At 44.5% G+C, this 23,748-nt stretch overlaps 1 protein-coding gene across 1 annotated transcript in view; it reads right to left on the reverse strand.

Moving 5' to 3' along the window:
• GALNT16 (polypeptide N-acetylgalactosaminyltransferase 16) overlaps positions 1 to 23,748 on the reverse strand; it is a 53,573-nt gene that overhangs the window by 15,742 nt on the left and 14,083 nt on the right. The window contains exons 2-5 of the mRNA XM_088536570.1: positions 10,524 to 10,699; positions 7,888 to 7,986; positions 1,910 to 1,977; positions 335 to 400 (exon numbers count right to left, since the gene is read on the reverse strand). Of these exons, the coding sequence (XP_088392696.1) occupies positions 335 to 400; positions 1,910 to 1,977; positions 7,888 to 7,986; positions 10,524 to 10,699 (409 nt within the window). The remainder of the gene's footprint in view (positions 1 to 334; positions 401 to 1,909; positions 1,978 to 7,887; positions 7,987 to 10,523; positions 10,700 to 23,748) is intronic.

Here is a 23,748-nt window from a genome sequence, read left to right on the forward strand (position 1 = left end):
TTCCCACATCTGCAAGATGACTTGGTACTTTATATTGCAAGTTAAACAAAACATTTATATTCATAAAGATCTTAACAAAACACAGTTCTTGTTCTAGCCAGAGCATGTGAATATCACTTCTCTCTGTTTAAAGCATTAGAGAAGAGCACTAAAGCCTGAGAGTTGATAAGCCAGGTTCTCCCTTCACAGAACCTCCAAAGTAGGAGATCAAACCCTTGTACAGAAAGTACAACCTGTAACCGGAAGAAACAACATGCAGACAACTGGCAGACAAATGGCCATGTGGAAAAAAAATCAACCAAATCTTGTTCCTTACAAAGACTTCCGCACTCACCTTCTCGACGAGTGTTGCGCAGACACTTGACTTTTGGGATCTTGGTAAGGAGCTGGCAGTCCTCAGCTTAGATAAGGCAAAAGACATTTGGCACAAATGCATTAATGAGTTGCCTTCAAGCAAGAGCTCCTGCATATCCATGGGAGGGGAAATTGTGCTTTCAGGTAATATTGTATTGATCACCCTAATGGCCTTAGTTAACAGGCCCCTTGTCTGAAGGGCACACCAAAGAGCACTGCTTGCCTAACTGTCCTCTTTGGACAGCTTGCCCTGTGCTTCCTGACGCTCGGAGGGATGGGGCCATCACCCTTCTGTGCTCAGAGCAATGGGACCAGAGCTGGCCCTGTGGAACAGGGCCAGGAGTAGGATGAGCACTGGCGAGACGGAGGGACCATAGGGAGACAGAGCTTTAAATTACCAAAGCACCAAATAGAAGTCCTGTCACACTGAGGGATCTCATCCATTCTCTTTACCCTTAGCACCTCAGCCGGGCATTTCCCATCATTTGTTCTCAGGACAGTTTCTGCTTGATTTCATTTAATATCAGCAACAGGGATTTGACTCAATTCCTCAGGGACACTATTACATTAATAGATGGATGCTCGACATCTCCATTGGCAGCTGGCCAGTAGCCTGTGGCACCCCTCATTTACCACCAGGAAACATGATGGAGAGCAACAGCTGTTGGGTTTAGGCAAGGTGTACCAGTGACCACCAGGTATCACAACTTTGCAAGGCTACACGCTCACCATGGCGTGTCCACAAAATGTGCTTTCTCTGTTCCACCAGACCCTCCCATGAGGGCCTCCCTTTTTCATGTCTCTCACAGCCTCTTTTCTGCTGTTACCCTCCCACAGACTCAGTGCTCTGGACAGAGTGCAAAGGCCATTAGCCAAACTGCATCTCTTGGTGTGCTTGCGCAGAAGCATTTCCATTCAGGCAATCTGAAATATTCCTCTTACGTGGGCACTTTGGCAGCTGCTCCAACATCCAAATGAAGTGGCAGGTGCTCTTGATTAAAAACTACTGAGAGTTTGCTGGACATCTGCGACAAGGGGAGGCAATGCTCTTATGTTGGCCAAATCACAATTTTAGGTGAGAACAGGAATGCACATCAAGTCATTTACCCTCTGGTAAATGGCGCATCATTCTGACTAACTAACTGCCAGCGCTGACACGCTCTGGAGCAAATAAGGCAGATTTTAAAGGAAAGAGTCAGATCCCAAATGTGTACTAAAGAGCTCCATGTCTGCATGTATGTGCCTAAGTGAAGTGGTTGTAAGACCAAAAAAGTCCATCATGCCACTACTGTCTATGGGAAAAACAGGAGTTGTCATGGAATGGGTCTTTCTGAAAATATTTCTATTGTATTAGAAGCCTCAATGGGAGTTTTTAGCTGAGCCCTGTACTGTGCTTGTCCCAGACACACGGCAGTGTCAGTCTGCAAAACATCCCATTGGGGGCCCCTAGTCTAGACAAGAGAGTAACCCTGTGAGGAGAGGGACTGAGCAGAGCAAACCAAGGGGGAAAAGAGAAGACAAGAAACAAGAGCAAGAGTAACAGAACCACACTTACGATCTGAGCTGAAGTCATCCACCAAAATGATCTCCTGGATGAGGCTGGGAGGGGTGCGGTTCAGGACACTGCAGTGAGACAGGGAGGAAAAAGATGACCTTGGTGAGTGGCCATCACAACAACAGTAGGACTGACACAAACAGCAGAAATCCTGACATCTGGTAACATGGAACTGATAACCCTCCCCTTGCACCAGGGTCCATCAGGACCCAGCGGACAGGCTGGAGCACCAGCTCTCTGCACACCCATAGAGCGCTGCCACAGAGGACCAGGACATCTGGGCCAAAGCGCACAGCAACCCACAGCTGGCTTCAGGACTCTCAGTTTGTCCAATGCCTGTCCATAGGAGATCTTTGTCGTGTTCTGGATTTTTTTGCCCTCTTTTGCTTATTTGTTGTTCTTCTACACTGGCTGTTATGGCTTGAAAGCACAGATCTTTTCCTGGGCTATGTCCTGCTGTGCATTGCAAACCCTCACGCCTGCAGTGAGTCTGCAGGACAGAGACTTTCACACACAGGGAGGGAAAAATAAAAGCTTCCTTGCTCCATGGACATCAGTGCAGTCTGGAGCCCAGGAGTCAGAATGGTTTCATTAAGATACCCACTGTTCTTCTATAAATTTTCTTATAAAGTGTTCCTTGCAGTCTTGTAAAACTTACTTTGCTTGCTTATCAGCATCTTTCTACTACTGGGTCCAAAATATTGACTCCTTCATTCCTCCCATTTGTTCAAAATGCTCAAATTAATCTTTCACGATGCTTTTCAAGTCCCTTCTCTGGCTTTCCTTTAACCACAGGCAATTCACCCTTCAAATCTCCTTCAGTGCAGGGCCTCTATACACAGACCAGGTCCTCATTGCCTTCAGCAAGATGATTCACGGGCTAAAAACTAGAGTTATGTTGAAGTACCCTGATTAAGAGGATAGGCTTGAAAACTATAATATTAACAAAAACAGAGGCACTATCCTCTCGGTTCTAGCAACACCACATTTCATTGGCACCCACTTTTCTGATTTTGAGCAATGTGGAGAAAGACTGCTGGCTTTTTAATTTCTTCTTTGGCTTTGTTTTATACAGGAAACAGACAACATGAGTAATCCAGTACTCCCGAGGATGGGCCACTAAAGCCATAGAGAAAGAAATTACTGTCTTGCTAAGCAGCTTCAGGGATGGCTTCACATACTGAGACAAAGTTCCCTTAGTCTGGGAGGGTTTTCAGCACATTGCAGAATCCTGACTGCTCTGCTGCTCAGTATCACATCCCACTTTTTCTGATTTATTTTGCTTCATACCTCCTTCTGTGTATTTGTACTTTGAGCTTATATGTCCCTAGATGATTAAGCCTGCATTTATTTTTTAAAGCTGAATCTCATTTGTTTCTCTTGGCTTCTACCCTTCTGGATCCTTTAGCGTCAAGGGCATATGTGTGGCAAGTGCTACTCTTTGCACTGATGACTGCAATTTCTCCCAGCTTAATCACCCGTGTATTTTACAGACAAGGTTGCCCCTTGCAGTCTTGTCTGTACAAAACTCCACGTAGACCATGAGCAATTTGGATGAGCTGCATTCTCCACTCCTCAGTGGGAATTCTACACCCTCTCCTGCTACCCTCTCAGCAGGGCCAACAGACTTCTCCACAAGTTTCAGACTTTCTAACTCTATATAACTGGAAAGCAAAAGGAAACATTTTGTTCCCTCCTCCATAACTTTCCACCGATTTCCCAGTGGAGAGGAAGTATTCTTCAGGGAGTTCAAAGCTCATTGTTCAATGTCCAGCTCTGCTCCCAGGTCTGCAATAATTTATTGTGAAACCTTAGGAGAGTTATCTAATCTTCTTAGCACCTCTTTTCCCTGTCTTTTTTAACAAGGAACACTAATTCTAGTATTTTTCTTCAGCAAGGTGCAGAGACTGTCATGACAATCTTTTAGTCTGAGGCACAAAATGTGTTATTAGGGCTCAAAATCCAAATGACAATTGCCTTAAACAACAGAGAAACAGATGCATGTCACTTCGTTTCCCTTGTCTTATGGATTCCTTGTCTCCTTTACCTGTTCTTAGTTCCCTTCTTTCAGTACCATTCTGCTCTATCACATCAGCATTGCCAACAAGTTTCTCTCCCCAGCGATCTATCCATGTCTCAGTAGCTTACAGATGCCCGTGCTTATTCCAGGTGTTAGCAGCGGAGCATCTCTTCTCCTTTGCTCTGAAATTGTCTCCCTTTTGGTCATTACTTAAACTGTCAAAGCCACTCTGTAAAGTTTTGCAGTGAATTGTTGTACCAAATGCTCTAGCAGATCATATAGAAGCTCTCTGCATAAGCACTGAACCACTGACAGCTGTTCGAGTCTGCTGACTTAAAGCTAACCATTCACCTTTACATTTCCACTCGGAGACAGACAGTACCTACAATACTGACTGAAATCAAAGAGAAAGGGAGCAGGCCGCAGAGTAGTTGACTTTCCTTTCTCCAAGACTGGTCACCACAGCAGAAGTGATGTTAGTTAATTAGTTAAGGACTAATCAGGCAAATCTACCAATCACACAAAATGGGTTTTGAACAATGGCTGTCTCTGAGGGCCTATGGGGTGCCAAGCAAATAACTGGTTTGAGTGGGACAGCTGTGTCCTGCAGAGGAAGTGACATCCAGCAGACAAACCACTCCTGCTGAACAGGAGCTGCTGGCAATGAGCCTTCTGAAATGGCAAGCTCGCAGTTTCTGGTGGATGGCCCACTTCACGTTTTTTCCCTTACACTCCCCTTCATAGTCTCTTGCTGGATCTTTCCAACCAGTGGCCTTTCTTTGCACCGAAAATAAACCAGCAAAGTTTGTCAGATGGACTCCCTGTCTCAGATCAACAACATTCGAAGCAAGATGCCCCATTCATGTGCTGGTTGGGTCCTGCAAGGGCTCACCTGCTGGTGTATTCCACGCAAATCAGGATTTGGACCCTACGCCTGCCAAGATTAGGCCAACATGAAAAAACATAATGCAGGAGTCTCATTTCTGAGTTTCTTCCCCAGACCTTTTTCTACCAGCATTGCCACTCAGTTGGGTTGCCCCACAGAGTCATCTGAACAACATGAGGCAGCATCTGGCTGTGGAGAACACATTTGAACTGCCTCTTGTTTTACTTCGAGCTCAGTTCAACCACAGCCCCCCTTCATGTATTTCTTCTTAGGCTTTCCCACAGTTTTACAGGTGATTTTGGAGTGCCCAAATTCAGGCATTTACCAGGCAGGATTGCAAAGTCTTCAGCATCAAAATTTCATCTGGCAGCACATATTCTACTCACCTCTGAAGACTGGGCCCTTGAAAAAAATTGTTAGATATAGCAAAGTTGCCTCTTATTGCCTCTTATAGAATACCCATAGCATAATTATGATCACTGAATCTGGGAAAAGGCCCATAACAACAGTGACATCATATTTAACTTTCACCAAATGCATCTCAAATGGTTAACTCAAATCATCTTGTTCTATCCAGCTTAAAGAGACTGTTATGAATGTAGAAATAATGACAGCCTAGAAGCCTGACCAGTCAGCAGGGTAGAAGGCAGTGCAATTTTATGCTTCCTGCAGTTTAACATCACTGTGGTCTTCTGCAGACTCACAACCAGGCCATAAATGGAGTAAAACAGAACAGTTTCCCCCGTCCCTTTCATACTTGACATATCCCAAAGTGCTGCAAGATAATTGGTTGTAAAATAAATGGTCGGTACATTGACTGTGTAGGTGAATTCAGCAACAATTATTCTCACAGCAATAACTCAGCCTGGCACAATCAAATGTGTTTTGCTGAAAGACAGGACTCTGGGGGTAAAGATGTCATCTTGAAGAACACCTTAAAATCTTCAACTCCCTTCATAACAGCTCCGTCAGCCTGCAGACGGGACTCAGTCCCACACCTCTTCCAACAGGATAACCATGACCGGAGCCTTCACCTTTGCACTTGGGTGGTGAATCTACCTCAAAAGACAAATCAATGCTTCATTGTATAATGTTGCAAATACTGCTAGAACCCGAGCCCCACAGGGGCTAGAATCAAGCCCCTGTGATCCATAGTCAGACAGTTATAAATGGAAGAAAGTTTTTCGGAGATTTTTGATGTAAGCAAGGAGTATATCTGGCACACTGGTTATAAACCATCTGGCAATAACAACGCCAATGGCAGACAGAGGCCAGGGAGGAAATGCCAACCAGCCCACTGTTTGCAGTAGAGCACACCGGGTCCCTCACAAGTGCACTCCCTCAATTGCAGTAACATCAAAGGATCAACTTGAACAGATGGGTCACACCCTTTCAAGAGCTCTCTTGACAGGTCTGAGTTGTGGAAAGCCTCGGAGATCAGCTGGGACCACCTTTGAGACTGATGAGGCCACATCTGGGATACTGTGCCCACTTTTGGGCTACCACTACCTTCATGTATTTCTTGTACTGGCATCAGGTTCAGCAAAGGACCACTAAAATAATTGAGGGGCTCAAAGCACTTAACATAAGAGGAGAGGTTGAAGGGGCTGGGACTCTGGAGGAGGGAAGTTTGGAGAACAAAAGGCTCAGACACGTTGTGAGTTTCCATCCTCAGATATATTCAAAACCCAACTGGACATGGCCTTGATCAACCTGCTCCAGGTGATCTTGCTTGAGCAGGGGGTTGGACTAGGTGATTTCGAGAGGTCCCTTCCAACCTCAACTGTTCTGTGTGATTCTGAGGGCATGATGTTTGTTTAGATCCACCCTAGCAACCCTGGTTTGTTAATGCACTAGCAACCCTCAGCTGCTAATTAATACACACCATCACCGTAAGATCTGAATATTAGTTTCTCTCACTATACGTTACCACTGAGCTAAATGTCATCTTCTCAATAATTTAACCATTGTGGCATCTGGCTATTTAACTGGCTGCCTTGAGATTTTCTTAAAGTTCCTGCTAGCCTGGTTTCTGAGCACCAGATCATTTACTGTCTGACCTATGACGTAACCAGCAGAAATCTCCTGCCGTTGCCCTAGCAGCACCATGGCTCCAAACAAATCTGCTCGTTTTCTGAACAGTGGCTCTGCAGAGCTCATTTTGTGGTTCAGATGAAAAGGAAAGGAGAGCGGTAAACAGGCAAAATGTGTTAATGCAGTATATACAGGTTTCTGGAAATAGTGTGGCACCAAACCTGGCAGACAGAAAACCAGCCTTCCAACCATGAGACCAGTTTGAAAAAGCCTATTATTTATTCACAAAGCACATTCTCTATGAGGCCACAGGACCTGATGGGGAAGAACCAGTGATGATGAATAATGCATTCTGGCTAGCAGTGCTATCAGCTCGACCTTCCACCTGAGCAATTTGTTCTTCCTTCAGCCTCCATAGGTCATTCGTGGACCTGCTTGCAAGCATCAGGGACCCTTTGAGCAACTCTTTGAAGAGTCAGAGGGCATGTTTTTGTAAAAACTAAAAGGAAAAAAGCCTCCTCAGGTTCTGCAGGGGTGATAAGGAAGGGAAGGCACAGCTTTGTGGTGCAGATATCTGTATATTCCCATCTACCTGGGGATATTGTCAGGTCCTGTACCACACTTTTACCTAGTTAGTTGTGGCATTATTGATGCACAGATATGAGGAGTCACAAATACAAGGTAGCAAAGGTCCTGCAGGTTTGGTAGGGTCTGTACACTGTGGCATTGCAAGCCACAGTCAGACTGTTTCTATCGATGAATGAAGACCCCAAAATCTTTTTCCTGCTGCTAATGATCCCCCCACAAGGCATATCTAGCTGCTCCTTGCAGATATGCTCTGTCCTTGAAGATATGTCTGGTCCCACTGATTCAGGTTCTGACCTGTCCTTAGGGGCCAGCTGGAGACCAGATCTCAAACACTTGGGGGAAATGCAACCACTTTTCTCACGCAACCTCCGGAAAGTGTCTGACCCCCACCAGTGCCAGCACTGGTTTTGGGTACCCTGATGCAAGCAGCTGGCCCTCCGCTGAACTCACCTCCTCACGGTGCGCAGCAGGGTGGAGCGGGCCTCGTTGTGGAAGGTGATGATGAGGCTCGTAGCCGGCAGCTCCGCGTCGTAGCGTACCGAGGCGCACCTGCAACACGGCCGAAGCGCAAGTCAGACACCGCCTTGCAGCAGCCGCTGCGGCAATGCGCCTAGAATTTCTAACGTGGGAGAAAACATCTCTGCTAGCAGTGGAAGTAACTCCTCGACCTGACTTTGTAATGTTGGGTACCTCCATTCATTCATGCACAGGGAACCATGGTTCAGCTCAGGATCAGCCTGCACCAGGACTTCTTTCAGCCTTGTGGAGCACAAGGATTCTGGGAGGAGAGCACCTTAGCCTTGCATCCTGGGTTCAGCCCAGGTAAACGGCTGATCTGCTCCTCCAGACTCTGCCTTCTTCCTAACTTTCAGCCGATGACAAATAGCAATCAGTGTGTGCTCAATTCCTGCCTGATCAAGAGCCCAGCCCTGGCATTGTGGCCTGATATTTTAACCACTCAAGGCCACACAGACCAAATCAGTTCTGAGAGGGAATACCATTCATCTCTCATGACTTTATAACCACTATTTTACTTCCACATTTACTTACTGTTTTATGAGCATTACTAAACTGTTACTATTTTCTTAATACCCACACTCAATCCTACTGCTTTATGACTATTCTAAACTATTAATATTTTTCCTTGCAATATATTGTTAGGAGGAGAGTAGCATCTTACTGCAATTTTCAAGCATATAAAGCCTTGATAAAGGCCAAAGAAGAAAGCTTGAGACCAGGCAGGAGACATATCATAGTTGTTATTGCTTCAAAATAACTCCATGACCTAGAAACAATAAAAGCTATTAAGGCAAGGGGAAGAGGAAAAGCAGAAGAGCTGGTGTATGTGTTTTTTTGAGGAAGAGAAGCCAAGATCTCAGTATTAGTACAGCATCACAGAGGACAAGACGTTCGTGCTTGAAAGCTGTGCCTCTTCTTTTGCATCAAAGAACACCTGTATGCTATGCCAAAAAGAGACTGTAGGTTACCAACTCAAGTATGCCCAAGCACTCTCTGTATGCTGGAGAAAAGCAATGTTTTAGTGACCTATTAATCCCCCTAGCCCTTAAACTGAGGGTCAGATCAATTCACAACACAAGGAAGGGCTTTCTGAAACCACATCAAACCGGTACCAGCTCTCAGAGCTATCCTTGTATCCATGCCAAGATTGCTACAAAACAAGGGATCCAAACCCAGTTTCCCCATTCCCTCACCGCTTCCCCTGCAAGGGGAGGGATGTGGGACTAGGCTTATCAGCTCTGATTATCCGCGCAAAGTCTCCCAGTGCTAAAGGGGATCCTTGTAAAGCCAGAGCCTGCAGTGGCTGTACCTTCCCAGAAAGTCATGTTGGCATATGTAGTTCTTCAAACTAAGGCCACGCACTGCAGTGCAAGTGCACAGATGGGGCTTTTCACAAGGGTGCTCTGCACGCTACTGTAGAGCACAGTTAAAATAAATAATAATTCAGCTTCGAAAGGGCCTTTTTTTTTTTTTTTTGGGTCAGAACGTGACTGTAGCTCAACAGAAAGCAGCAGTTCTGCAGGGCAAGGAGAGTTGCCGGTAACACAGGACACAGCATTGCTGCCTCTGACTCGCTAGCAGGATGGGGCACAGGAGCCCGAGACTTTCATCCCACAAGCAGAGCCCCAGACGCTTGCTTTCCCAAAGCACCTGATGGCTGTCGGTGCTGGCAGGCTCAAAGCTTATTTCTCTGACATCCCTTCACAGCTCCAATCAAGTTAGATGACAGGTTTCCCATTTCCAGCAGCTGTGAGGCACTGCTGCACAGTGCCTACGAAGGGCCTGTGTTCCAGCCCAGGGAGATGTGCACCATGGTTTGTAGGCATTCAGGTGGGCTGTTTTACACCATACTATTAGCACGAAACCTACAGTTTTCAAAGTACAGCCTTATCCTTCCAGGTGAAATGCACTGTAGAAATTACAGGGTAATTACAGGAGCACTAACAATTTAAGGATAAGATTTAGCTAGCAGAATAAATTCAGCCCCAGTGAAACAAGGACAGACCGATGAGCACTTTGCAAGCCATGAAATATTCATTGCATGAATATTAAAATCATGTCGGCATCATCCCCAACTCAGCAGCACTCATCTGAACTGCAGTGCACAGGACAGGACGAATGCACCAAAGGAACTGCAGAGAGACCAGGCTGATGTTGAGAAACACAGCACCCAGAATAAGGCTGCAACAACGGTGCAACCTGCAGGCAAGGGCAGAAGACACTGAAAATACATGAATGAGAGAAGCGTTACGCAAAAAAACAGCTGCCAGACGAGCAATGTGAGCTGCAACAGAGATGTGCTGCAACCCAAAGGCTGAAATAACAAGTCATTGCTAGGCTGAGAAAGAGATACTAGAAAAGCAACAACGTGGGGCAATGTGAGGGTGCCAAATTAATCAGGGATCTCTGCACATTGAGACCCTTCCAGATTAACCATGAAACAAAGTGAAGCAGAGGACTGAGCCTGCCAAAGAAAAACATGGGCTGCCTTTGCTACCACTGCAGCGCAGCCAGGCTCCCTGCGCCAAGCCATGGCTGGGGTTTGGGCCAAGCAAGCTCGCACGTACCTGTAGTGTCTCGTGTCCCGAATGGGCCGCTCGCTGCCCAGCTTGTCGCTCTCCAGCTGGTTAAAAGCGTGGTGGCGGTAGGGGTCCTCTCCAGCCTTCAGCAGCTTGGAAGACAAGTAGGCCTTCTCGTCAAAACCCCTCAGGCTGCTCTTCTCTCCTTGGGGAGCCCTTGTCACCTAGGGCAGAGAAGCATCAGCATCAGGGAGAGCAGCCGACTTGCATTCAGACACTCGTGATAAGCTCAGATACATGTGTACTGAAGCAGGTTGTTTGCCACAAGTCTGGAAGAGATGCAGGTAGTGGAAGAAGGCAGGACAGGCAAGGACTTGGAAAGGAAAGCCCTCACAGAAGTAATGTTTTACTTGTCCTCTCCCAGGAAATTTACAGGCCTCTCTCTCACCAACAACTCAGCTCAGGATAAAAATTGTTTTGCTGATAGTCCAAATGGAGGCGAGGTCTCTTTAGCACTTGGTATACACAACATGCTGGACTGCAGGCATCTGGAAACCCTTCCAGGCAACATGGGTTGGAAAGCAGTCTCCAACCTGTGTGCTGAAATACTGTGTTCTGAGGAAAAACAGCTTCAGGCTTTTGTTAATAGTGAATGCCTACACATATGCAAACAGGCACTCTCACACAACAACTCCATGATAGACATGAAAGCTCCATGAGATCATCCCCATTCCCAGGCAAGAGCCTGAACAACTGGCCTGTCTCTTCTCCCTAAAAGCTTCTTCATCAATCTGCTTCGATATATTTTCCATATTTCTATAGCTTTCTTTCAAAGGATACAGGGTCAGTGCAACACCAACATCCAGAATCCATTGATAGAGCCCCTGGGAGGAAGGATTGGCACATTTCTAGCTTTTTGGCACTTTGCTAGCTATTCTGTCCTCCAAGGGCCAGGTCACTATCGGCTGCTTATGGCTGAGGTAGCCACGGACGTTGTTGCTGCCTCCAGCACCTTGCGCAAACCCGTAAGAACCGTTTTGCCAGGACATGCACCCCATGCTCCCAAGGGAGCAGTTTAGCTGGGACCAAACTGACGGCCGGGCCAGACTGACGGAGTCTGAGCAAGGGCAGGGTCAGGGATTGCCCTTAGGACCTGGCCATGATAAAGCTTAAGCTACTATACCCCATTCATCTAGAGCACATGGCTCTCACATCATCACTTTAAAATCGAGTTAGAAAGGAAAGATGACTAGGAATTAAACTTCGCTTAAGAACATTTCTCATTCTTTGTCTTGATCAATTGATCAATATCTCTACATGCTCTCTTTAAATGAAGAGGGGAAAAAAAAAGGCAGATTCAAGGATTTATAGTTCATACAGCCTAACTTCAATTCCCAGAAAGACACTAACAATCAAAGAAGCTATCTGTGAGCATCTAGATGATAACAAAGTAATAAATAAAAGTCAACTAAGATTCTTTAAGACCACATCATATCAGACCAACCTAATTGTCTTCTATGACTTGATAACCAGCTTTAAGGATGTGAAAAAGCAGTAAATATGACACATTATATGTCTTTGGAAAGGCGTTTGCGACAGTCTCATAAGACATTCTCACTAACGATCTAGAGAAAAAGTAATATGGATAGAATTACTGTGCAACAGGTTGGAAATCTCTAATTTCCAATCAGAAAACAGGATGGAAAGCCATAGCCAGAGCAGAGCTTGCAACCGATCCCTATCAGAAGAGAGGCTGTGGTGAATGCAGGTCTTGAAGTTTTTGGTTTTTTCCCTGGATCCAGCATTATTCAATGTTTTCACAAATAGCTTGGATGTTGAGATAGAGAGTAGGTTTATTAAATCCACACAAGATCCAAGAAGAACATCAGACATTTGAGGAAAAAAAATATAATTTAAAATTATCTCAGCACAAAAATTGTCTGAAAACAATGAATGCAATCCAATAAAGCCACCATAAACTACTGCAATTCAGCAAGTCTGCACTGATCTAAGACATGGTAGAAACAGTAAAAAGGCAGCTCTGCAGAAAAGCCCTAAGTGTTACAGCTCATGAAACGACATAACAGCAAAGGTCAATATTGGGAGAACAACAAATATCATATTTAGTGGAGCCCAAACTGTTACAAATAAGTCTGGCAAAGAGAACACAAAAGAAATATTTAAGGACAGACTTCTTGTTTCAGGATCCTTCCTGGAGTTTAGCTGTTTGACTGTAGGACATTTATCACTTAATTCAAAACATTCTTGTCAGGAGCTGCATGGGCTTTCCATGGAGCAGGAGCCGCTTCCCTGCCAAACCAGCAGCAGAGAGCAGGCTGACATCCACCCCCCCTTCCCTTCCCTTGACATTAACAGCTCGCACTTCAGGAAGTGGTCAATATAAACACATATGAGCTTTGAGTGCATTTAAGGCTCAGTATGTACAGCTGAGCGCAGAGTTTGACTTTCTCCAAATCGCTAGGACACCTCATACCTTATAGCTCTCTGCGTAGCTTCACACCCTGTATTCCCACACTTCAGGTTGGGCTTGTGGGAGCAGAAGTGCCCAGTTCCTTCCGACTAATGCTCTGTGATAGATCAAAGAAATTTGCTACATAAAAGCTGAAGATGAATAGGTGCTGGAAATTTGAGTGTCTAGACTAGGGATTAGCAAAGCTGTTTGCATAAACTAAAGTTTGATCCTGACGTTGCTGAGATCTCCAACAAAATTCACATACCAGTATTTTGAGAAATACTGTGTTTTTCTAATCTCATTTCACCATTTCTCATTTTCACATACCCACACATTTTCACCCTTTCAGTGAGAAGACTGAGTTCTTTTTTTAATATTGAATGCGTGTATTTATTTGCTTTTTGACATGGTTCAAGAGACTATCAACTGTTTAAGTGGTTAAACTAAGGTCATAGAAAAACAGGATTAAGGGAACAAAATTAATACTATGCACCTTTTTGGAAATTTGAGTATCTCATTTCTCTACTACCATAGAGATACTCCTTTAGGCTTGGTCACTAGCAAGATAACAAGGCTATAAAATAGTACCAACCACCTGACCACGCTGTCAGAGTTTGTGAACAGACACAGGCAATCCAGCTCCTACCATGAAGAAACAACCTCCAAAAATCAGAGCAGTTCAGGAACTCGGGGTACCAAGATGTTTTTTGTCGCAGCTGGTTGGTGAAATTCTAAAAGACTCTTATACTTCAAGGGTTGAGGGATGCAAAATAAATGCAAGGTAATTAATCATTTTGCAGTCAGTGGAAGGTTAATCCAGTAGCAATTTTACATGGTAGGAAGTATACTTTACAGATCTTGCATACCTTTATTATGGGTGTTTGTAAAATTGAATAATTGAAGTGCTTTCAGACTTCTCTTTTATTTTGTTTCAGGCTCATTTTCATGATTGTATCAGCTCTGCTGAATCCCAATACCAAAAAGCATCAATCACACACCTACCCCAATAAGTGTCTTTTCAAGGAAGAATAGGACTGCTGTAACTGATATTCTTTTCCTATAAAAATGAATACAAACACAAAAGCAGGGAGTAAAACCCCACGAAACATCCCTCACCCCCCAGAAACATGCCTTTGGGGCTGACAGACAGGCCAGCCTCGCACACGAGCCAGCTCTGTACGTGGGGATGCAGTGCAGAATCACATCAGTTGTGCAAGGCAGGACCGAGAGCCACAGCAGCTCCCAAGAGAGTCCCCAGAGATCCTGCTTCCCCTGAGACAAGCTCCTGTTCACAGGCTGAACCTGTGGAATGCCTTGAACATCTGTTACTGAGACCAGTTGTTTTAGAGGATATGTTGTAATCCAGGCAGGTTTATGAATCCCAGTGTGCATGTGGCTCTTGTTATGCCTCATGAAAAAAAAATTCATATACTTCTCTGAGAAATTACACAAAAAAATATTTTTAGAGCAGAAATTGCGCCTGACAGCATAGGGCCTATTCTATTCATGTTTTGTTTAACTGTGTGAAGCATTTTAAATGTGGCTCAGGATCCCTGCTCCTAGGGAGCTGCTGTTATGAAATGTTAATAAAAATTAGGGCAGTTAAGTAGAATCACCTCTGTTTTTAGATAAGGGTAATTGCTAACAAAGGGGCTCAAAAACTGATTCAAATGGTTTAGTTTCGGTTGCACCGATTAAAAATAACACAGTGGAAGCAGTAAAGCAACTAGAATTGATTAAATTACATGCCACACAATCAGCTTTGGGAGTTTTTCTGTTTTGTTTTTTTTCTTGTTTGTTATTTTTTAAACTTACATCAGCTCGGGACTATCTTGAGGGCTGCTACCAGTTCCAGAACAGGGCTGGAGAGCTCAGTGGTGGACTCCCAGGGAGGCTGTTTTCAGCGTCTGTGGCTGGCGAGGTGCTGCTGACAGCTCATGGGGTATTTCCAGAGCCTGCGGAGAACAGAGCTGTAGTTGCTTGATTCTCCAACCACTTGAGCGTGCCAAGTGACAGGAGGAGTAAAGAGCAGGACACTGGGCTTGCTCTGCAGCATCGCTGCTTGCCCAAGGCATTTCTTCACCTTCTTGTTCTTTTCTGCTTTCTCCTGACTTACTGCCTTTTGTGCATGCAAAGGCTCTACTCTTGCTACACATAACTGCATCTCCATTCTCTTCTGTTCAGCCCAAGAAATCCTTTCCTCTCCTACATGTCCCAGTCTGGTTGCCAAGAAGCCACAGGATTCCATCAGGAATTTCCTATTTTGTTCAGTTCTTCTTCCTCACAGTTTTGTCAGACACTGACCTGTTGACAAGAAAAATGTCCTCGAGCTTCTGGCCCTGAGCAGGTGGAAATACTGCGTGAAGCAAGAGAGGAGAAGTAGTTATTTTCCTCCTGTTTAGTTTCCATAGAAATGTTCTCCCCACACCCATCAATTTTTGGATGCTACTCTCAGAGTACCCTCCAAGATTCAAGACATAGAAGAGGGCATGGCCTTTTCCATGCTATTACCAACAGTCCAACTGCAGCGCCCGTCGTGTTCTCCTATGCTGTTCATCACAAGCACCCAGCTCTCACGGGTTACTAGTGTATGGAATTTCAAAATGGGATGTTGTTGACTTAGTGGTCACATCAGGGCATTGATGGAGAGGGTTTAGCCACTGCCTTTCAGGTAAGCTCATCATTTGGCAAAGTTGGTTTTACAAACAGTTCAGGGAAGAAAGTGGGTAATGTAAGAGAGACAAGGACTGTGTAGAGAAAAATTAGAAAGAAAGTAGTTTAAGAAGTTAAAAGAAAAAAAATGCCCAAGGATAATTAAACAACTTCCTCTGTAGTTAGCCTTAATACAATAGAGGAGAGAACAGATGTGACGCATCAGGAAGCAAAGAAAGTACTTATATACAAAGGTTAGGGTGAATAAAGAAAATATATGCTATGCTTTTCTCTATAATGGTCCTACAACATGATTTTCACCACTGTGAACCTTCTTTTGAAACTAAGAATTCAGAGGCAGAAGCGAAAAAGGAACACTAGGAAAGAGGGATTGTTCTGTGATGGGCTGAGCAAAAATTTACCTAGCTAAGGTGGGAGAACATTTAAAGTGCACACAGCAAGGCTAGATTTAAAAGATTCATCTGGTTTCCACTTTAAGTACATTGTGTAGGTGCTAACAGACCAGGAAAACTACTGGCTTATGACTCCAAATACAGCAGTATCCAGTGCATGACAAGAGAAAAAACACATGGATCATCTAGCACAATGCGTAATTCATATTTATAACAAAAATGGCTGTATTAAGTTGAGATATAAATGCTCACCAGCTGATATGCCACACATAGGATCCCAAGAACTGTCGTCTTAGGGGCTGGCCAACAAGAGGAAGAATAGGTTGCCTGTAACAGATCACTTTCCAGAAGACTAACATGTTGCTTTGTTTGGTGTCTTTTTTACTATGAAACACTGTACATACACTTCCAGATACTTAATCCTCTAGAAACCAAAGAATAACATTCACGGGTAAGTTCTTGGTTTTTAGTCATTTCTTCTTCCAGGAGTACACTCAGCCATAAGGTAGCTCAGCAGAGATCAGGAGATCTATCACAAGGTCTCCTTCTCAAATATCTTTACACAACACTACGCTCACACGACACTACCGCATCCGGCTTCTCAGAACGTGGAGAGATAGTATCTGTCCTACCACAGCCCTAGCTGCTCACTTTCATATCTAAGAACTTACAGTCTGGTTTTCTGGGAGACCTAAAGCATTGAGTGATCTTATTTAGCCATCTCTTTAGTGACTCTGTGGAGAAAAATCCCTGAGAAACACCCTGGTAGCTAGAGATCTACCAGTAAGCACATAAGCAGCAGTACAGAAGCAGACAGCAGCAGGACTCATTGCTAGATATGAGATGAAAGAGCACGGGGCACTTGCTGCCATGCCAGTTACATGAGGTCAGCACCACACTGCAGGCCAGCAAGTCCGTTCTTCATGCAGTGACCAACCTCAGCATGAGCAAACCCTCCCCCAAACCCACACAGATTAGCAGCCTATGAAAAATTAATGTCAGCTTGGATTACCCTGTGGACATGGTCCACAATTTCCATTTGTCCTGATGTATACTCATTGTAGAATCATCATCTCCAAACAGGAATTCGTTACATAACCTTGCATGCGACAGCTACATTTTAATATCCGTATCATGCTTACTGCTGAGCAAGGCAGACTTTTCCCTCCCTATAACAGAGGGCAATCTTGGCAAAGTAAGTCCATCTCTGACATCGCTACGGGACCCTCAAACATGCCATGAGACATTACCAGGGGCTTGTTGCTGCTCAGAGGCAGGAAGACATCGTCCATAACTGGAAGGAATGGGATTCTCAGGGCACTGAGACACCCTTTTAGTCTTTTGTTTTTAGGAGTGTTGAACAAAGCAAAGCAGTGGAAGTCAAAAGAGCTTCAAGGGTATTTGCCTGAGGGCACTCCCATCTGAACAGTTTAGAGGAAATGAAGCTGCTCAGAACCATGGAAATCCAGGACCCAGATGAGGTGAAGCAATTGCCAAGACCTATGTGTTCCCTGGGTTTGAAGTGGAATGCACACATGTCCATTATAGAAAACTAGAAATTATAATTTTAAAAAACATATTTATATGACATTACCATACGTTGCTTTTAGATAAAAACCCACATGTCCAAACACACACCCATATGACTTCTGTGTTCATTTGACTTTCATCTCATTCCTTGGAGAGCTCTTTCCCCTCTATTTGATAAATTTTTGTCAGAAAGTGAAGGTTGCCATTTCTGCCAATAGAAATCCTTGCTCTTCTATATCCCTCTCTGGGGGAAAACAATGTGGAGAAAACGCTGAATCACACAGCAAGGGAAAGTTGTCAGAATTACCGAGCACCAGCACAAAGAGAAGAGTCGGGCTTGTAGGGTTTTTTTTCCCCCCGAAACGGCACTTGTTTTCCAAGCAGAACTCTCGCTATCCATACATAACCATGACAACATCTGGTTGCAGGGAGCAAAGACAGACATGAAAGGAAACCCCAGAGATAACCAGGGAGCAGACAGCTGACAGCAGCACCCCCTCCAAAGTGGCAGCACTGTCGGGAAGAGATCCTGAGGGGGAGCCGAGCGCCTTTGGGAAAGGAACATTTTGGGCAGGGAAGTGCTCGTCACATGGACAGGAGGCTGCCTGCGTTCAGGCGCCTGCTCAGCATCACACTGCAAACCTCCTTGGCAAAAGCCCTCTGGCTTGCTTAATGTGCACGGGGGTACCTCTCTGCTAAAGGCTACACACATATAATTTGTAAAAGAGTATTTTGCAGTCCTTCTGAGGGAAACGGATGCTATGGAATGTGGCATTTTTTTTCCCCCTCTGGAAAAATACCTTAGTCTTTATTATCATGTAAACACATGACACATGTCCCTAGAGTTTAAGTGATTTTGAAGAAGGTTTTTTTCTTTATCTTAATTATAAAAAACTAAGAATTAGAAAAATGTCTTTTTTGTTTGCTTTCCAAGTGCTGGTTGTTTGGTGACATTTACGCATTACCTGAACCTTGGTTTATGGCACCTCATCCTGTATCAGAATTTATATGACACACACTTGATCACCTGGTAACACATAGGAAGTCAGTAAGACAGTTCAGATGAGAGGACTAGGTCTTCAATACAAACCTCAGTCACCTGAATTGTATTTCCTCTCTGCCCCTTCCCACACCTCCGCTATGGGCACAGATATTGTGTACAGAGCATATGGATATGCCAATATATTAATCTATTCCCTCTGAACTCCAGTGACCTACACTCAGCCCTTTTCTTCTAGTGAATCGCAACTGTCTAGAGCGACAGATGCATCCAAAGCTGCTTTTCCAAGGAAGATCGGATCTGATAAGCCATGGGGGGCAGCTTACTGGTGTTACCCAGGCCAACAAAAGGCAGAAGCCAAGTGATGGGGAGAACATGAGCCACAGAAAAAAAACAGTTGAATTAAGGGAAAACAAGCATTTGAAGAAATCAGGATGGTTTTGCACATATTGCATGCCTATGCATGCACCTCCCTAAGAGGAGAGGTGAAGCTCCACTAGCATCCAGCTCTCCACAAAGAGAACAGTGCAAAGTTGAAGAATATAACCCATATCTCTAATGTTGCAACTGCATTGTCTAACACTTGCACTGTGCTATTAAACTTCCCTAGAAGAAGTCTACTCAGCCGTGAAACCAAGGGATTAACTACTTATAAACAGAAAACTTTCAATGATCTAAAATATCTATCTATCTCTCTCTCTATATATATATATATAAATTTGCTTTCCTGCAGCATCTCAGTCCAGACTCCCATAGTAGTCAGGTGATTCTTGCTAATGTAGTCAGCAAGAAACTACTTACCCAAGAGATGATCATAGGTCAGTGACACTCAGGAGCTGTTCTCCCAAAGCTCTAAAATATTTAATTTAATTCTGCTTGGGGCTCATTTTCTTTGCCTTCAAGGCCACACTGTAAGGGCTTTTTGTTAAGGCTAGAGAAAGGAAGCAGGAACACATTTTAAATCATTCCTTCTGAAGAGCCCAGGCTTTAAAACAGAGATTACAAGATTAAGAATAAAATAGAGGGGTTTGCAACTAGCTTGTATTCACCCTCCTCAGCAATAATGTGCACATGCACAGCTGAGATGGGAAAACGAGGGACCATTTGACACGTTCATCAGGGATTAACTCAGCCCCATGGCAGCACATGTAAATTTATCCTCAAGTTCCAGCAGGGCAAGGGTTCCCTTGTGTTAATGCTTGTTTTGCTGGGGGTTGGCTGCTCAGTCTTGAGATTTTGAAAGTTGCCACGTTCTGCACTCGCTCTAGTTGCCCTGCGAACTGAGCAGAGTGACCTTTGGTTTCTCTGGCTGCCAGGCTGTTTCCAGAGTCTGGCCCATAGCCCCCAGCTAATACCAGCCTGCCAAGGGCTTGTCTTACCACCAAGTAACCCCTGGTAGGATGTGACCTGGAGGAGTCACGCAGTGCTCCACAGGGCTCTTCCTCACGGCAGCTTCTGAGCATCACACAGAAGGGCTCTTGGCAGGACCACTGGCTGGGAATTAGCAAGAGAAGATACAAAAGTGCAGCTAACCTGGAAAGCAACAGCAAAACTTGTGTTTAAGAAAACAGCTTCTTATAAATCCTCAAGCCACCACTGAGTTATGATCTGATTTCTTAGAGAAGCTCAGAAATGACCTTCAGCTCAGAAGGCAAAGATTTGTATTTCCAAGGTTTGAAGCCCCAAGTTCTGTCCCCATGGGTTGTACTAGCAATAAGGCAGATGGTTCATATGCATCCCAGATTTATTACAAAAATTATTCTTCCTCACAAGGTCTTGTTCATTCAGATGTGTTCTCTGCCACACACACAGCTTTGTGGCACACAACATATTCCTCCAATGGGGGTGAGGGGGAAAAATCATTCTCTGTTTGTCAGTGAATATTTGAGAATATGAGGCCACTGGCATTTTGTTTAGAAGTCAAATTAAATTCAGTTGAATTGATTGAATTTTTCACTTACAGCCTTGCTCCAATTCCAGGACTCCACAATCAATTTGAACTGACAGCCCTGAGAGCTGTGCTCTGCTCCTGCCTGGGTCTCCACTTGCAGAGTCATTAACTTCACCTCCCCCAAAGCAAATTTCATCAAGGGTGGTGCATACCAATGAAGAATCATGCAATGGGCTCATATATGACTGTCAAACACGAAAATCCCCTGTGCCACATTGCGCAGGCCTCTATCATTCTAGACTTTTCACATTATTAATAGGGGCCTCTTCAACAGCCTCCCTGCTCTGCCCTTAAATCACTGTCCGTTAAGAAAGAGTTAGCATATAAGGAGGAGCAGAACCATTGAGTCAGGCACACAAACACGTGTGTACATGTGGTGAAGCCCTGAAGTATCCTGCAGGCAGGTCTGGCCAGAAATGCTCCTCGTGGATTCACACAACCCGCTCAACAGGTCAAGTACTATGACTTTCATGTGACCACAGGTCTCACTCTAAAGATGCCAAGTGCAATAAAAGCAAACCTGCTGATTGCTATGACCAGCATGGATCTTAAAAAATCTCTTACTGTCAATACTCCCCCCCACAATGTAAAGACAGGCAGCCACCATCTGCCTCTACACATACAGCGCTCACAGTTCTGTTGCAAGTCTCATAAGATCATCTCAAAGCTGCAACTCTTGGGTTATGCTTTTGTGAGAAGCCATGGTTCCTTTTGAAACATTTTTTGCCTTAATTGCAATAACACCAATAAATTCCAAACCCAGCAGGCAGAAACAGAAGACACAAGGCATTCATCGAATTGACCTCATCTCATAACGCTTGTATGTTTGCAGTCAATGGTCACACGGCTACAGAAACCTTGGGCTACAGCTGCTTCTAGCTTGGCTAAAGCATGGATTTGGCCAGGCAAAATTCGCGAACCCCTGTTTTTGTGCACATTTAGTAAAAGATATGCCCCTGACATTTTGGTCCACATATCCAACCGGGGAGTTTTTGCTCACATCTAATTGTCAGAAAGCTTCCAGGAGCACAGCAGTCCAATTCCGCTCTCCTCAGCACAGCCCACACTGCAGATCCCAGCACTCTTACTTCACTAGCACTGTGTGGCTCACACTCCATCACCAACCGAGTGCTTGGGCAGCAGTTTCTAACCTGTAAATAAAACCTCAAAGATTAATGCATCTCTCAGTAACCTGAGTGCTTGTTTCCAGTACCTGGGGCTGCAACCTCAACCTATGGTTTCCCAAAAGAAAGAGATGCTCTGTGAGTACAGCCAATACTGCCACTGAACAGGGTTGCCCTTCTCCTGAGGCTCTGCCAGATGCCTTCTTTATTTTATTCCCTTATTTCAAAATAGGGCAGCTGAGGATAAACCCTAGAACTGGGTGAACCACATTCACTCGTGACAGTCTAGCTGTCATCCAATGCCTTGAAGCACTACAGATTAATTTTTTACCACTTAAATTTATTTCAGAGAGAACAGCGCTCCAAAACATCACCAGTGCTGTGATAGCCACAGAACCTTGCCCTGGACCTTCAGAGGCCTTTCTAAATATGGAGGAAAAATAAAAATGAGAGGTATTTAATCTTATCAGAGCTCCACGAAAGCCATGTGGTTATTCAGGAGGATAAGCTCAGCTGAGCAAGGGCTGCCTTCTCCTCTCTTCAGTTACACAAAGCAACATGAAACACAGACATTTTCTCTGTATTGGGAAGAATACAATGTAAAAGCTAAATATGTTGCAAATTACTAGCAAAATTCTGGCCCAGTGGCACAATTCCCAGTGACATCAGCAGGACAGGATTTCAGCCCCTACAGAAGATATAAACAGAGAGAGACAAGCACACCCTGTGCTAACTGGGGCCCCAGTTTTCCCCCATCTTGCACAATTATTCACACTCAGATTTTATAGCATGGAACTGTACAATCTATTGGAAATATCAAGCTACTTACCATATTAGGCATTCCCTTTCTTTTTTTCCTCAAGTTTTTATTTGCCCTGGAAAATTAGTCGTGTCAGAAACCTTCCCAATTATATTGCTAAATAGTCCTCATTACACAGAATACAAATAACGTATAAATTTATAGCTGGTGGTGGTGAGTTAAAGGTTAAACACAATGCAGCTCATTAAAGCCCCTGAGTTTCCATCACAGCTCATCAGTTCATTTTCCCCCCAAACAGACAAAGCTGGAAACATTCCTAGCACACTCTTGTATGGCTTTAGTGTTGCTACAAACACAAATGAAGGGAGTGTGCTGCCAGGTTTGGTTTAAGTGGGTTAAAAATAAATAAATAGAATAAATAAAATGGAGCTTTCATTACAAACATGGAGACAAACACTGAAGATATTACCTGATTAAAAAAAAAGAATTTCTTAAGAACTGTTATTGAGAGATGGAAAGAGGCATTTTCCTGTAATTGTGTTATGCAGTCTGGAGCAAACATCCCTTACTCTGCTCAATAAGGTGCAGAAGTAATGCAACCAACTCCATCAGGACCCCAGAGCCCCCAGCACCCAGTTGGGAGGTATTTACCCTGCAGGCTCCATCTCTGCAAGTCCGTGCAGAGCACAGCTGAAGGAGGGCTGAGCTACAAGCCACAATTCAATGAAGAGCAAAACCTGAGCTCAGCAGAATCTCCTACCGAATAAAATGGATTTAACAGTCCAGAGTGGCCTGTGGAATTTTATATCGATCAGCACAAAGGCAGCAGCCACCGAGCTCTCTGGGGGCACAGGGCATGGACCAGAGCAGCAGAGCAGCTCTCCGGCACGTGAGTCACACGTACTGCGCGGGATGCAGCCAGCTGCTGAAAGGCATTTTTTCAGTCTTTACCCCTAATTAGCAGAGGCTTAAGCAGCATGAGTTATCCCAACTGTCCCAAGGCAGTGATGAAAGACATCCTGAACTTCCACAGGAGCACATTTTTCAGGATTTCCTCTTCTTTAAATGAGGGGAACTTCTCTGTCTATCAATATATAATTTACTTCATCTCTCTCTCTCTCCCCCACACCCCTCTCCAAATTAATATTAAAAGTTGTATCCGGGTTTTAGGGTTGAATACTCAGCACTAAGGACAATCCTGAACTACAGGTGTCAGTGCAGGGCTAATTCTACCACGCACAGCTAGTGTAAGCATTAAATGACATGACCACTTAAGTACACGCCAGCATGTGCCCTCATCCGAGATCGAATTTCCTGGAGTTCCATTGGGATTTCTTCCCCTGCCTCTTCAAAGTCATACACAAAGTGGA

The sequence above is a fragment of the Tinamus guttatus genome, unplaced genomic scaffold (genome assembly GCF_059628265.1).
Source record: "Tinamus guttatus ecotype Peru unplaced genomic scaffold, ASM5962826v1 Tinamus_guttatus_pri_ptg000676l, whole genome shotgun sequence".
Taxonomy (NCBI): Eukaryota; Metazoa; Chordata; class Aves; order Tinamiformes; family Tinamidae; genus Tinamus; species Tinamus guttatus.